General features: G+C 40.2%; 1 protein-coding gene across 1 annotated transcript in view; it reads right to left on the reverse strand.

Annotated features, from left to right (window-relative positions):
* LOC119559672 (laccase-5) overlaps nt 1-16446 on the reverse strand; it is a 153651-nt gene that overhangs the window by 89482 nt on the left and 47723 nt on the right. Inside the window, exon 2 of the mRNA XM_037872729.1 lies at nt 3700-4183. Within this exon, the coding sequence (XP_037728657.1) occupies nt 3700-4183 (484 nt within the window). The remainder of the gene's footprint in view (nt 1-3699; nt 4184-16446) is intronic.

Here is a 16446-nt window from a genome sequence, read left to right on the forward strand (position 1 = left end):
AGAGTCAAACGTGATATTGTTACTCCACAACCGATGTTGAACTATCTTGTAAGTATTACCATCGAACGGAAATACCCTAACTGTAGCAGGTCCAGTTATCTTAGTAAGTAACACTCTTTTTCACAAAGGCAGGGTGATGCGGGCCAGATTTTGGTGCTTAAGTCGAAGAAGCAGCAGTACCCAACATTTTATTAGAATTTTTGAAAATTTCACCTCTATTGGTAGAAGTTATTGTACGATTACTAGTCACAGGGGGCTGGTGGGAGCTAGAGGGCTTCAGAGGGTTGTCAAAGTCATCATTAAATAAGAGGGCAAAGTCGTTTCCATGGTGTACATATTTTTGACCGGGAGAGTCCGAATTCCCATATCCAAAAAGTTCTGAACTTACCTTGCGATGAAGATCACGAAACTGTCTAAACGTGGAATCAGTCAAAGCATCCTTACCATAGTTAGCATCAAGCTCGCTCCGCTTATGGATTTGATAGACCCGCAACGCAACTGGTCAGCCACTTTTTGACTCATGAAGTCTGAAGTTATAGTAGTGGAGTGACCAGGTGTTTTTGCACCATGTGTTCCTTTATTAAAATTATCAAATCCATGTGGAGAACGATAATCTTTCTCATTATTAGTCACTGTAACGTATATACTTGCGATGAGGGAAAAATATCAGCAATAGAGTGTACATTTCGTTTAGAATCAAATTTCTGTGACCTAGCCTCCTTGAACCTGACGGAGGTCACTACCACGACCTCTTGGCGACATTGAAAACTTCTTGCTAACATTTACATTTCAATTCTCAATTATAAATGGATTGGAAGACAATCAAAGTGAATCGCAGTTACCCACATTCGCGTCATCAGCATATAGAGTATCCTCAATGGCTTGATCAGCGACTGACATGATACGGACCAGCAAGGCGGCCGGCCAGCTGCGTTATGAAGTCCAAGTACAAAAGCACAGAAACTTACAAAAAGTTAAATATACTTAGGGTATTCAATTGCGTTGCAAAAGTGTAATCTTTTTAAGTTTGCCAGACGAGAATTGTGAACGCCCTCTATTTTAAAACATCGTTGCAGGAAATTGACGTACAAAAGAAAGATAACTTTTAAATTTTTGTATTGCTCCAACATATAATCTAGGACTTTATTAACTTCGCTCTCAGACTATCGCTTAGTTTCGACCTCCCTGGCTCGCTTTCTTGAGGGTTTTTCTTCCATTGAAATTCTTATACAATGATTTTGTTTTATAGAAGACAAATTTTTTTTTTGCATTTAAAATTCAAATTTGTTTCTTTCCTTTCACTGTCATTACCATGGATTTAAACCCAACTTTTCAGTATATTTTTAGTATTTTTGATAAAATTCCTACCCATTATTAACCCCCTATTTCTACACAAGTACAACAGATTTGTATACATAGGCTAGGGTGTTGTAGGCCTTGAAAACTATTTTGTATGGAAATTGTTGTCGGAACTGTTTACACTTTTACACTTTTCAAACGTTTGCAACGCAATTGAATACCCTAAATGTATTGAAAAACTAAAAGGATTTAAAAAAATGAGAGGGCTGCTTACAAATCATGGTAATGAGTTGACCGTATATTCCCTTAAAAGCACCCGCTTTCAAGAAGTTAGGTAGGCAGCACGGCCAGTTTGTGCACTGGTCGGCTAGAAAAAACCTTGCTGGTTCGAATTTGTGCCACTCAAGCTAATCCCTTTTTTTCCGGGAGCTACAGCTACGATGCATCCAATATTTCATTTTTGTGGATGAATGTTGTGGTCCTCTATGATAACCATGGTGTCCACTTGTACGTTAGGTGACTAAGTTGTCTACTTCGTCCGGGATCTTAGCTCGCTAATGTAATCGGTTAACCACGGTTGACAAATAATCTTTAATTGAAGTATGCCTTCCCTTCCGTCAGCATCTTCATGTATATTTCGCTGACATCGAAAATATATTAAGAGGCATTTTTGTGTCAGATGAACGCAGTATCAACGATTTGTTTGGGGAAAGATGGAGAACGCAATGCTGGATCATTATCGACCTCTAAAATTTACATATGGGTTAACTACTTCACCGTTCTTAGCAGCTCGCTGAACACTATGCCAAATCATATCCCGACGCGTACGCTGTTGATATTCCAACTGGATCCGACAAGACTAAAGATCACATTAATTGATTCTGCTCCTAAGCAAAGTTTAGAAGATATTGTCCTACAATGGCTATCATCTGCTCCTCGAGCCTGAAACACATACGTTTGCAGCCACACAGCTTTAAATATATTCCAAGTGGCGGTAGAGGAATTCTTCCAAATCATGGAATACAAGGATTATTAATAGACTCTCATCGTTCCTGTCAGCGTGCACGATCAAGGATATTGGCGCATGTTCAAAAGGAGTTTTTCAACACGGAATACAAGCAGTTAAACACCGGACAGCCAATATCAACCAAATCAAAGCTCATCCGCGATACCTTCTTTTTAGACGACCAGAGAATGATTCGTGTTGGTGGCCACATCGACAATTCTATGACTAATTATGACGCAAAACATTCCATAACCTAACATAACCTAACATTCCATAACCTACCTAAGAAATCTCCAATAGCTGTCCTACTACCTTAATATTAATATGTTGCATCGCAACACGCTGAAGTAGGTGTTGCGTAGGTGATTATTTTGGCGATCACATTTCAAAATGGGGATTCAAAGTGAATAAGATTTTCTAGCAGCCATCGAGGTAAACAAATAAAGAACCCATTTTGTAACAAAGTGTTATTGCAGATATTACCTCAACCCCAATCTAACCCCATCTTTGTCCCACTCTATCCAGGAAAGTTAACAAATAACCGGTTCATAACTTTTTGAGTTATCGTGCTCAGCGTCTAAAAGATGTAAAAGAAAACCGCAATCAAAACACATTGCGTCAGGCTAAAGTGCTAAAACTTCCCACTCCTATATCTTCAAACTGTAGCTTGGAAATTATATAAGAGGTAGAAGGGAGCCTTACCTACCGTATAATAAAGTCATCAGTGATCGCAATCCGAGATGATCTAGCCAAGTCCATCTGTTCGTATGAATGCTGAGATTTTCTTACTCTAGTTACCACTACAACACTTATAAATCAATACAAAAACTCTGTAGTGGTATGGTAAAAAACACATTATTGAGCGGTATACGCGGTCTTCATTTAGAAACACTAAAAAAAAATCAAAATCGAACAACTATTTAAAAAGTTATTGACAAACTATGGTTATTCGGAGAAACATTGTCAATAACGTCATAGCCAGACAATGACTTGCTTGCAATTCTAAAGGCAGACGGTGTTCAACACTGTTGCTAACCTTATAAAAGAGGGAAAACGGCGCTCTTTCTCTTTGGGTGTTGATTTGTGTTTTTAGACAGTGCAGCTAAATGTCAAAGATAGAGAGAGGGGTTGATCTTAGAGTGTTCAAAATCGCAAGAGGACGATAACATAAATATCGGCGGCTATGTTACTTACGCGGCGAAAAAAAATCTTGATGGCAAATTTATATTCTAACTTGTTATCTAAAAGTCAAGACACTTGTTATAGCCGTCACTCGTAGAGTAAGAGTATACTAGATTCGTCGGAAAATATGTAACAGGTAGAAGGAAGCGTTTCCGACCGTATCAAGTATATATTTCTTGGTGTTCGTAAAAATCAGACGATTAAACACTTACGCGCCAAGTACTGTGTAGTACTCCAGTGTAAAATGATAATAGCAAATTCTTGGAGGCTCGCCTTCGCGGCAAGCACGGGCACATTCATCAGGAGCAGATAAAGCAGGATTGCGTCGCAGCTCGGCAGTTGCACTAGTAGAGAAATCTAAGTGACGGAATGGTGACTTCGGATTGGGTTCGACCACGGTGCCTGTAATCTTGTTTGTTGGATAACGAGCAGAGGTCGGTAGACTTCCGCGTGAATTAAGGTACCCGCTTCCAGCTGTCAAGGATGGCTTACTACCAATTACGCTTGCGGCGGGTAAGCTATTACCAATGCTATTGCCATTAAGTGGAACGGGGCCTGGGTGGTTCATAGAAGGGTGAGTCTGCACAAGACCATGTGCTGCCGAATAAAATGGTGAATCAAATGGAGCTGAACTACTAGAAGTGGCCACATGTTGCTGCCAGAAGGACTCCGATGGTGTAAGGTCCGCTTGATGATCTGCAATAAATAAACCGAATAGAATAGGAATATAAATAAAGTATGTAAGTTTTAAAACTGTATGCTGAATATATCACAAAATAGGGGAGAACGCTATAGTCATGTTGCTTGACTATTAGATACCTATTACTCAGTGTGCGAGGGAGATGGAGATGTGCAGGCAGCAAAGCGATTATTCCCGACTTTGTACATCACGCCTTGCACCACCTAGAGTCGATTTCTTTTTTTTTCTTATAACTTTTTAATGGTTGTTCCGATTTGAACCATTTTTGGCATTCATATGGATATATTCAAAACAAAATCCCTTTTTTTAACTTTTCCAAAAGCTGTTTAGGAATGCTTTTTCGAAGTCCAAGTCCTTTTAAACAAGTTACAGATTTCGAAAGTGTAAGGAAAGGCCCATTTTCTGAAAGCTTTAGAAAAACTAAAAATAATTACGTACGAACGGTCAATAGACGGACTACCTTTAAAATGAAATATTTCAATGCAGATCACAACATAATCAATCTACAAATCTTTTAAGCTAGGCCACTTTAAGCCCGAGTCCTTCTGACCAAAGTAAGTAACAGCAACTGTAAATGGAGGACCATTTTACGCAAGCCTTTAATGAATTAAAAACAATGACATACAACCGGTCAAGATATTGACAACTTTCGAAGTTATATTTCTGTCTGTCTGTTCGTATAAACGCTGAGATCTCGGATACTATAAAAGCTAAAATGTTGGGATTAAGGATGCAGATTCTTGGGCTTCTTGCGCAGGGCTTATTTGTTTCATCGCAGTGACACGACCACCCACATTCTTTTGTTTCGTTCTTATTTACATTAATCGCAATCTGAAAAACAGCCGATTTGCTGCATGCATAACTCCCTTGCACTCAATTTAGCTAAGAAGCAGGTATCCAATAGTCGAGGCCGTCGACTATATCGTTTTTCTTTTGTTTTGAGTCATGTAAATCTTTATAGACTTTTAAAGCGACTGGACTAACAGATGCAACATTTTCATGAAAGGGAATAAGTCTCAGCTCTACAACTTCTCCCTCAGGAGCCAAACCCTTCACAGGCCCAGTATTTGGGATACTTTAAACCCAGCATAGGCACCAAGGTTTTGCTGTAAAGGTCAGTTGTGGACCCTTCAATGACATACTGCAATCAAATATCGGACATTACTTTTGACTCTAAGATTTTGAAGGTCAAAATATTACAAAACCGGGCGCTGCGATTGCGAATACACCGTGGTAAGTCCGATACGCGGTCTTAACGGGGAAAGAGCAGATCAAAATGCATAAAAAGCGCAATAACGACCATAATTTTGTCGAATCCAGCCACAATAAGGCTGAAGCGTCGACACCCTGACGACCTTTGGACAAGAGACTATCGTCAAACCCGCGTCAGGCAATAAACAGAATTGTCTGGACTAAATAGAAATTGTTAAATTTTCCACATTATTGTTATGTTTTATGTAACTTTTCTGTGTAATAATTTAAGCTATTTATACAAGGGTACCACAGATATCACTCTAGCGCTAAGTCGTGAAGTCGTAAGTCCGATAACCATTAACCTCTTTATAAATAAAGAGAAGAAATATTATTAAAAAATGAGCAATTATGTAAGGAAACCAAAGAGTGAAAACCAAAGTTTCGCCTATCTCAGAAACTTTGGAGGATCGTCCTCCAACTTATATTGTGCGATGGAAGGTGCATATCTAATCGGAAAGCTAATTAAATTATGTCAATGGAATTGATGACCACGTTAGCTGCGTTCAATGGTAGCGTTCCTGGTTAGCTTCGCTCCTGTTTCTTCTTGCTTTGATTTGTTATACCCTTGCAGAGGGTATTATGATTTCAGTCAGAGCTTTGCAACGCATTGAAGGAGACGTTTCCGACCCCATATAGTATATGTATATATTCTTTATCAGCATCACTATATTTAAAAGATAAAATGTGAATTTAATAAGAGAATTGGTTATACATAAGAAAAGAACCAGAAGCTCAAGCGCGTTTATCGATATTGAGATCACATCAGAGTATAAATGAAGTTATGTAAATTTAAAATTTTAAAAGAAAATAATATACGCCCTTGTTATTAACGATATATGTGTTTAAGAAAACAGAATCTCTATTAAGATCAGATCTTTTCCTCTTATTTTAAGTTAATCAACAATTAGTATAATGCCACAGTAAAACCCTATTTTAACTCCATGCTGACGCATGAACCGTCGTAGGTTCAAAAATTAAAAGGGGCCTGATGCAGTATTTCATTTTAAGCGCATCCCCCATTTTCATCTAGGGGCGTGCAATGTGAGAAATTTTATATTTATTCGTCTGTCCGTTCGCTATGCTATCTCTTTTCCGGCCGATTTCGGCTCGTTGCCTGTTTGCACGCGATATATTTTAATTGTTAACGATATATAAGAGCACCCGTAAGCTGTAGCCTCTCAAGCACACTACGACATTCGCTGACGAGTTAGAGCCAGATATAACGCGTGCAAGGCTTTCAGTTTGCAAGACCACCAGCTCAACGTTGTTCGTTACAGAAATAATACTAAATAATGTCTGGATGACTTGGCGCCCAACGCGGGGCCTTGCTTTACAGTGAAGCCCACTCAATAGCATGGAAGTATTAAGCCTTTTCTTTTCAGATCTATTTTTTTAATTTTCCTAGTCAGCCGTGTCAACTTTCTATAGCATTTAAATGAAGTGCCTATATTTTCAGAAGTAGTAAGACCTCACCACGAGGAATGTTTTGACGCAGCGGCCTCATTTATTTGTGTTAAACCACAATGGTCAAGTGCTTTGGATTTTAGCCAATTACGATTAACTAGTTGTTTTGGCTTACCAAGCTTGACGTAGCAATGCATACTAATTAAGATAAGGTCTAGCAAGTCATCACTGCAGGATAACAGAGCTAATGCTCATGAGCAAAAGCCTAGCCGCGGCTTCGGGGTTTTTCAGGCAGAGTGTGAAGTGCTTGGAACTACAATCGCAAACATAACTATTAGTAGTTGAAATTGGCTACGCTTGATGCGAAATACGCCAGCATTATTTTTTTCTCCTATCTTTCTCAGGACCTCTCACACCAATATAAATAAGAGCTTCGACAATGAGCTCTTGGTTAAGCATGAAGTAGTTTAGTTTTCTTATCTTATCTTTTCGCACACATACATAATTATTCAATTTACCTAATTGAATATCTTACAAGTAATTATTAATTATTTTGCACGTCTATATAGTTTGGGAAGCTTAAAGGAATATTTTGGGTCTTTGGAATAAAATGGGTCTTGATCGCTCAGATGCCGAGGAGGCATCAGAGTTTCTTACTCTATGCAGAAGTTTGGGCATAGTTTTCATAAAATCTGTATAGAAACGCATTTCGCGAAAGAGAGAAATTGACCTGTCTGCAAGACATCCTGCCAAGGAGAGTCTGTGGGAAGACCAGATAGTGTCGGGCAGTATACAAGGCAGAAACAAGGGGTCGCAAGTTCGCAAAAAGAGAGCGTAGAGTGAAGGATTGCTGACATGGAGAATACAAACCGAGTCCAGGCAAGTGGTCGCGAAAGCATAGTGTGCATGCTGCAGGATGCAGTTAAGAGTATGCCAAATAAGCTTCTTACACAGTTAACAGATAAAATTTCTTTTTTAATTCAGTCGAATCTGGCAGCTAGGAGCCAATTCAAGTCGTAGCTAACGCAAGCCCATCTTTTGATCATCTGCTAGGTATAGATGCACGGCAACATAGTGAGGTGCAAGACTCGATAAGCCCCAACTATTCACCTAGGTCAAACCTGTCTGATCTTTCACATAGACCCGATAAGGTCTCTCATATGGTGAGTTGATGGAAATTGAGCTTAAGTGGTGCCGAGTAAGGCATGATCGTAGATCATTTCATTTATAGAGTTCAGGCCCTAACTCATCAGACACTTGGCGGAAATTTGGATATTCTCTGTGGAAATGAGAGTGCTCTGATTGAAGAAAAAGCCGAAGATTTCTTTTGGCGCTACCATAAATCTGTCCAGATCGTAAGATAGAATGATTTATTTACTGCACTTCGCCATCGGTTTAGGGACACAAGAACTGACGTAGATATTCAAGAAATGATCAGGGATCGAAAACAAAAAGAAACTTTCGACTCGTTTTACGAATCAGTGGTCCAATTGACAGTGAGTCAATTGGAAGAGAGGGAGCTTATAGAAATCCTTCGGCGAAATTTAAGACCGGAAATAAGGCACGAGATTTTGTATATCCCCATTGGTTCAATTTTAAGGCTCCGCGAAATTTCCAGAAAGCGGAAGTGTTTTCTTGAAGCACTTAAGCAAGAGCAGTGCCACAAAAACGGACCACCATTCAAGAACCAGGTTGCTGAGCTCCTTGATAATTCGCGTTACGCATCTGAATCAGCGCCAACAGCTCGTCCAAAACGATCACAGTGATTATACCCGTTACTCGTAGAGTAAAAGGGTATACTATATTCGTCGGAAAGTATGTAACAGGCAGAAGGAAGAGTTTCTGTCTCCATAAAGTATATATAACATATTCTTGATCAGGATCACTAGCCGAGTCGATCTAGCCATGTCCGTCATGTCCGTCATGTCCGTCATGTCCGTCATGTCCGTCTGTCTGTCCGTCCGGATGAACGCTGAGATCTCGGAAACTATAAGAGCTGGGCTATTGGGATTTGGCATGCAGATTCCTGAGCTTCTTGCGCAGCGCAAGTTTATTTCAGCGGCGTACCACGCCTACTCTAACGCCCACAAGCCGCTCAAAACTGTGGTTCCTACAGTTTTGATGCTAGAATAAAAATTTTAACTGATTGACCAAAAAAAAGTTTGCAACGTCCACTTTAACGCCCACAAACCGCCAACAAACTTAAAAAAATCGTAAGTATGGACGCGGATATCTCAGAAACTATTAAAGATAGAGAATTGAGCCCTAATTTAACTCCATGCTGAAGCAAGAACCGTCGTAGGTTCAAAAATTAAAAGGGGCCTGATGCAGTATTTCATTGGAAGCGAATCGGCCATGGTAGGGTGGGCTTATATCATTCCTTTTAATATCTAGGGGCAAGTAATGTGAGAAATTCTATTTATATCCGTCTGTCCGTTTGCTATGCTATCTCTTTTCCGGCAGATTTTGCCTCGTTGCCTGTTTTCACGCGATACATTTTAATTGTTAAAGATATATAAGAGCACCCGTAAGTTGTAGCCTCTTAAGCACACTACGACATTCGATGACGAGTTAGAGCCAGATATAACGCGTGCATGACTTTCAGTTTGCAAGACCACCAGCTCAACGTTGTTCCTTACATAATGAAGCTGTAAAAAAATATATACATTGTAGTAAAGAAATGACAGGTAATGCCACTACTGTACTTTACAATCAAGGAGGAAACTAACCAGTAACTGTCGCCTTAGACGAAATTTCCGTTGCTGTAATAGGAACTGCAGCTACAATAGCAATTACCACTATAATTATAATAAAAAATGTAGAGGACGTGGACACTAACGTGCCAATAATTATAGAAGTACCAACTACCAAAATAGAGGATACAACCAAGGAATTTTAAATCAAACAACAATTCAAATAATTACAGACAAAACAAGGAAGAACGCTATAGTCGAGTACCTCGACTATCAGATACCCGGTACTCAGCTTAAGGGACCAAATAAAAATGGAGATATGCAAGCAGCAAAGCGTGATTGAAATGCGCCACCTATCGGCGGTAGACAGCTTTAAGCGTTATGGGCGTTAGAGTGGGCGTGGCAAACTTTATTTTTTGAATCAATCGATAGGTATTGACGAGACCAATACATTTCAGTTAACATTTTTTAATTAGCATGAAAATTGTGGGCGCCACATGCTTGGGCGGTTTGTGGGCGTTAGAGTGGGCGTGGCATATTCGCGTGACAAACTTGCGCTGCGCCCAAGGCTACGGAATCTAAATCTGAGATCCCGATTCTCTATCTCTGATAGTTTCCGAGATATCCGCGTTCATACTTACGATTTGTTGAAGTTTGTGGGCGGTTTATAAATTATAATTTATAATTTTTAGCAATATTTTCCATAAATAGGGAAGGAAGTTCACTTCGGCAAGACGGCTCCTCATTGGAGCATAGTGCTCGTACCCAGGGTTGCTCAATATGACCAGCACCCAACAAATTAAGCAGTAGTCAAGTTGGTTACAGTAACTCCCAGTTGCACCGACTGCAGATGAGAATTGCTGATCAGCATATTATATGACATAACTCGACAGCACACTCACCCGCCAAGCGGTCTAAACATTCTGCAGTGTCAGCCGAGCCAACTAACCAAACTGTACCTACTTATTTTACTATTCATTACACTAAACTTCCATGTTATCCAAGTATATAAGCATCTATATATTTAATAACAAATCAGTTATCAACGCAACTTATAACTCCGTTGCTCTACTTTCTACCTCCGGGAATATGGCTCGAATTACTACACTATATTAACCAGCAGATAACCTACGTTAGCTCAACCTCAGCGAAGTCTCCGCATCACCTGGGGTTCGGCATCGCAGTAACCATATTGCAAACAAAAAACGAAAACTGTATATGATACAGTCGATACAGTCCTTGTATTATTTTGACATTTATTTTCCAACCCCTCCTTTGGCAGCTGTATGATATAGTAGACCTACTTTTATTAAATTGAGTTCGTTATTCTGAAATATTAAAAAAATGTTATATACCGGAGTAGAAGAGAAAATGTTCAAAAAAAACGAAGTAATAATTATTTTCTATTATTTTCCCATTAATCAAACTAGTTAAAAAATAAAATTTTGAAAAAGAATACAATACATTTTTATACCCGTTACTCGTAGAGCAAAAGGAGTCGAGATCCCTGAGGGCTGCTTGATTATCCGAGAAGATGAAAATATCTATGTCAGGTGGGCTTCCTTAATTGCCATGACTTCCGCTTGGAAAACACTACAGTGGTATTTTAGGCGAAATGAGACCTTTATATCTAGTTCGGGGGAGAACACTCCCCCACCTGTTTGGGAGTTAAGCTTAGAGCCGTCAGTGTATATGTTGACGGCGTTTTCGAATTGGTGTGGGAGGTTGTCCCAGTCTGTACGGGTGGGTATGAAGATCTTGTATCTTCTTTCGAAGTTGACTATGGATGGAACGTAGTCTGTACTAAGTGGTAAGGATATATGTTTTGTTAGCATACTGGAGTGACCCGTGGAGCCTGTTGTCCATGCCGCTGCTCCGCGGAGCCTCAGCGCTGTTGCAGATGCCCAGCTTTTGGCAAGTAGGTCCAGGGGTTGGAGGTCGAGAATTGTGTTTAGCGCTTCAGTGGCTGTGGTGCGGAGATCCCACTGATGCAGAGTTCTGCGCTTCCTTGGATCTTGTGAAGGATCCGGAGGTTGCAATTCTTTTCTAGGGGAGAATGGGCCTGACTATTGCAGTGTATAGCCAGTAAACTATCATGGGGGAGGAACCCCACTTCCTCCCTATGGTTTTTTTTACAAGCGAAGAGGGCTATGGCCGCTTTGCCCTCGGAAACTATAAGAGCTAGGCTATTGGGATTTGGCATGAAGATTCCTCAGCTTCTTACGCAGCTCAAGTTTGTTTCAGCAGCGTGCCACGCCCACTTTAACTCCCACAAAACGCCCAAAACTGTGGCTCGTACAGTTTTGATGCTAGAGTAAAAATTTTAACTGAAATGTATTTTTCTTATCAACACCTATGACCTAAAAAAAAGTTTGCTACGCCCACTTCAACGCCCACAAGCCGCCCAAATCTGTGGCGCCCACAATTTTTAAGCGAGATAAAAAGTTTTATCTGAAATGTGTTAGTCTCGTCAATACTTGTCGATTGTCGACGCCAACAAACCGCCCAATCCTGTGGTGCCCACAATTTTTATGATAGTTAAAAAATTTTAACTGAAATGTATTAGTCTCGCCAATACCTATTGATTTGTCCAAATAAGAAGTTTGCCACGCCCACCTTAACACCCATATCACTTAAAACTGTCTACCCCCCACATAACCATATATTGTGATCAGGGGTAAGTGGCGCATTTCAGTCTCGCTTTGCTGCTTGCATATCTCCATTTCCCTTTTGTCCCTTTAGCTGAGTAACGGGTATCTGATAGTCGAGGTACTCGACTATAGCGTTCTTCCTTGTTCATACTTATTTTTTCTAACACTGTCACAATCAAGAAATCAATAAAAATAAAAGCAAAACGATTTTCGAAATTTTTTTTTGCAGTTACTATTTATTTTTGCTTAGAGAAACTTAGGGCATACAACAATTTTAAATTTCAAGACGTTGAAAAAAATGTAAAAAGTAGATTCTTACAAAAATTAGGCAGGTACTGAATGGGTTAAGAAAAGTCTTATATCATTCAAACGGAATTTAAATGGCCTTTCCATTGATACCAAAATGTACGTGAAGTAAGTTCAAAATATGAGTGTATTTAACTTGTGTGTTGTGTAAATACTTTTCACCGCCCCTGTAAGTGCTTATATTGTATATATTATATATTATACATTATATTGCATTTACTCTACGAGTAGAGTAAATGGGTATACTAGATTCGTTGAAAAGTATGTAACAGGAAGAAGGAAGCATTTCCGACCCCATAAAGTATATATATTCTTGATCAGGATCACTAGCCGAGTCGATCTAGCCATGTCCGTCTGTTCGTATGATTTCAGCAGGGTGCCATTCGGCTAGTAATCTTGATCAAGAATATATACTACAGCTCGTAGAGTAAATGGGTATATTAGATTCGTCGGAAAGTATGTAACAGGCAGAAGGAAGCGTTTCCGACCCCATAAAGTATATATATATTCTTGATCAGGATCACTAGCTGAGTCGATCTAGCCATGTCCGTCTGTCCGTATAAACGCTGAGATCTCAGAAACTATAAGGCTATTGGGACTTGGCATGCAGATTCCTGGCTTCTTGCGCAGCGCATATTTATTTCAACAGGGTGCCACGCCCACAAACCGCCAAATACCGTCAATACCTATCGATTGATCCAAAAAAAAAGTTTTCCAGGTGCACTCTAACGCCCGTAACGCTTAAATCTGTCTACCGCCCGCATAACCATATATTGAGATCACGGGTAGGTTGCGCATTTCAATCTCGCCTTTAGCTGAGTAACGGGTATGTGATAGATTTACTGTAGACGGGAATGGTGGCATAGCCGGTTTAATTGCCTGGCTAGTAGGCCTAGGTGAGTTGTTAGTCTGGCTTCATATTTAAGTTTTCTAGAAGCAATTTCTTCTTTTACGGGACTTATATCCAGGTCTCTCTGAATGTTTGAGTTGTGGATGTACCAGAAGGCTCCGGTTATTGTACGTAGAATCTTTCATTGTACTCGTTGAATGATTTCTATACTGCTGCCAAATTTGCTCAAAGTTCGGAAGCGTAGACATTATGTTCTTTATATTCGAGTGGAACGGCGGAACGGTAGTTTATAAACACGAAAGAAGACTGATAGGCCGATACGAAGATGGATGGGATTTGCCTTTACCTAATTTCGGGAATATTGTAATAACGGACTTTTTCCATCGGTCAGGAAAGTATACTCGTTTTAATATTGAGTGGAATGCGACGCATCTGACTGCGCATCGTCTAGGAGCTTTTTTAGGTGTTATGCGTGTTAATGGCCTTAAATATTTTGCTGGTTTCTAGAGTAACTGGGGAGGACGGCAACGCAAACGGGGCATTCAGTAGAGTGAATTGGTTGGATGAAGACGTTTTGATGAGCAAAGGTGCCTATTTTTTTTTGCGATCTTTCGACAATTTACGAGAAGCTTCATTTAGTCTTAGTGGCTGGGGTCCGGTGAGTCTGCCAGTCTCTGCGAAGTCTTTATTTTTCAAGTAGGAGATACTGAATACTTGAGCGTCCAATTCTTTGAGGGTGTGGTGCTTTGGCGGTAGATGATTTTAGGAGCAAGTCTGATGTGTGCACTTACATATTTTTTTACTTCAGCCAGTTAGTTTTATTTCATGTTATAAGTTGGCGGGGGAGTACCAAAAGCTGCGGCTCTCCAGATAGGCAGAGAAGAACAGGCAAGTGGTCAGATGTAAGCTCTTCTAAGGTGTTATTCGGATCTGTGGGCCAGTATATAGGCCTTCCCGGTGAAACAAAGTCTAGCTTATTACCAAGTGTGATAACTGGCGCCCCTTGGGTATGATAAGTTATAATCACAGGCAGCTATAAAGCAGCTTCTTAGTGAGTTGTAAAAGTTCATAAACTTATTTTCTGCCATACTGAAACGTATAGGGCAATAGATGGCGGATAGCCGTCAGTTAGGTTTATACGTAGGTATGTGGCTTGTAGGTAGTTAGTACCGAATGTCTCCAAAGTATAATGTTTTATACGTCGTTTTATGAGTATGCAAGTACCTACATGCGCTTTACCGTCCGGATGTGTGGCCGCATGGAATATTCAGCAGGTTGTTCACGTCAAAAGGGCGATTAATTTCAGGAGGCAGTGTCGAGCGGCAGTTTAATCCAGATGTCTACATCTCGTCAGTACATCACTGCCGTCCGCTCTCCCTCTCCATCTCTCCCCTAAGACTCCGCTCCGCCCTGGAGCGCTTAAGTTAAGTTAGGCTTAAGGCGTTCTGATTTCATAGTGTACTAATAAACACCTTTGTCCGTCGCGCAAAAACCCCAAAGTACCCCCGTGTTTTTTTGCTTACCCTTCGTTCTTGGGACTTAATCTATTTCAGCGATCAAGCCACCATACCCCAACATTTTGGTCCAGTCGAAGCCGGATTTCAAAATCTTTGGATTTTCCTCTCCTGGAGTTTCCTTTGATTTTTCCCAGAAGGCTTAAACCGCTCCATATAAGTTCCACTTACTATATTTTGACGGTCATACAGCCAGTTTTTCGAACCCTATTTCGACTAACTTTCTGTTTGATATATTGTCTAAATCCAAAAGTGATTAATCCGACGCAGCGGCAATGAATATATGTATTTCAATTCCGTTATTTGTGCCCGACAATATTCCAGTTTCCTTTGCCCATAATTGTACACTTGAAACAATTCCAGTCGATATTTCAGTGCTACTATTCAATTTAAATATTTCTCAAATATATTTTCAATTCCAATTGTGTGTAAAATATAACCCAGCCAAAGTAAAAAATTCCCAATCATACAATTTTTCCCTAAGATTTGCACTCCTTATTTTTTACTGTGTTCCAGCTGCGAGTGAATTTTTACATGAATATTCTAGTACAGTCCACTCTAACTACTCTATCTAATACAGTCCACTCAAACTACATTTCTCGACCTACAAATATGGCTTAATTATTTCTTGTCCGACCATCCGATATAATAAATATTTATTGACTCTGCCTATCCGACAGTGTGACCGTATATATTTACAATCTTGATTGGTTCCTAAATTCCAATTGGATTCGAGCCCGTTTCCTTACTTCTGAATTAAAAATTTTAAATTATTTTAAGTAATGGCAACATCAGTCAAATCCGCTTTAATCCGATTTATGGCCACAGCTGACTGTCTGATCCACTTTGAGGCCACTGTGAACGCTCCAGGTGCTCTTACCCCAACGTTATCCGCCTGTAAAATCCGACGCGATCACCTAAATTCCTTGTGGCAAACGGTAAAGGCAGCATACGACATATGCTCCGACTGTATTATAGCTGCAGGCGGGGGCGCCGCAGACACGAAATCCATACTTAAATCCAAGTATTACCAAACGTACTCCACCTATGAAATGTTTGCCGCGCAGCTCATGGAACAAATCCAAAAAGGCTCCTCCCAAATACCTCAAGCGCCAGTAGCTCCGTCCCAAAATTCCACGTCTTAAGGCTTTCGGCTCCCTGCTATCGACACAGAGGATTTCTCTGGCAATTATCTTTGCTGGCCGACTTTCCGGGACCTTTTCACGGCAATATACATAGACAATCCGAGTTAAACGCCCGTTGAAAAATTATTCCACTTAAATTCAAAAACAAGTGGCGAAGCTCATTCCATAGTTTCGAGATCCCCACTCACCAATGATGGCTTTCGCTCAGCCTGGAAAAACCTAACTAAGCGTTTCGAAAATAAGCGATTGCAGTTCACCTGCAAAAACTTTTTAATGTGCAATCCATAGCACAGGAGTCGGGAGCAGCTTTAAAGGAAGTTCAACGCATTTTACAAGGTTGCTTAACTTTCTTAAAATTTTCCGGTGTTAATATTGAGAATTGGGACCCTATCCTGGTTTATATGTGCTCGACAAAACTACCAAAGCTCACCCTCTCATTATG

Source organism: Drosophila subpulchrella, unplaced genomic scaffold (genome assembly GCF_014743375.2).
Source record: "Drosophila subpulchrella strain 33 F10 #4 breed RU33 unplaced genomic scaffold, RU_Dsub_v1.1 Primary Assembly Seq31, whole genome shotgun sequence".
NCBI lineage: Eukaryota > Metazoa > Arthropoda > Insecta > Diptera > Drosophilidae > Drosophila > Drosophila subpulchrella.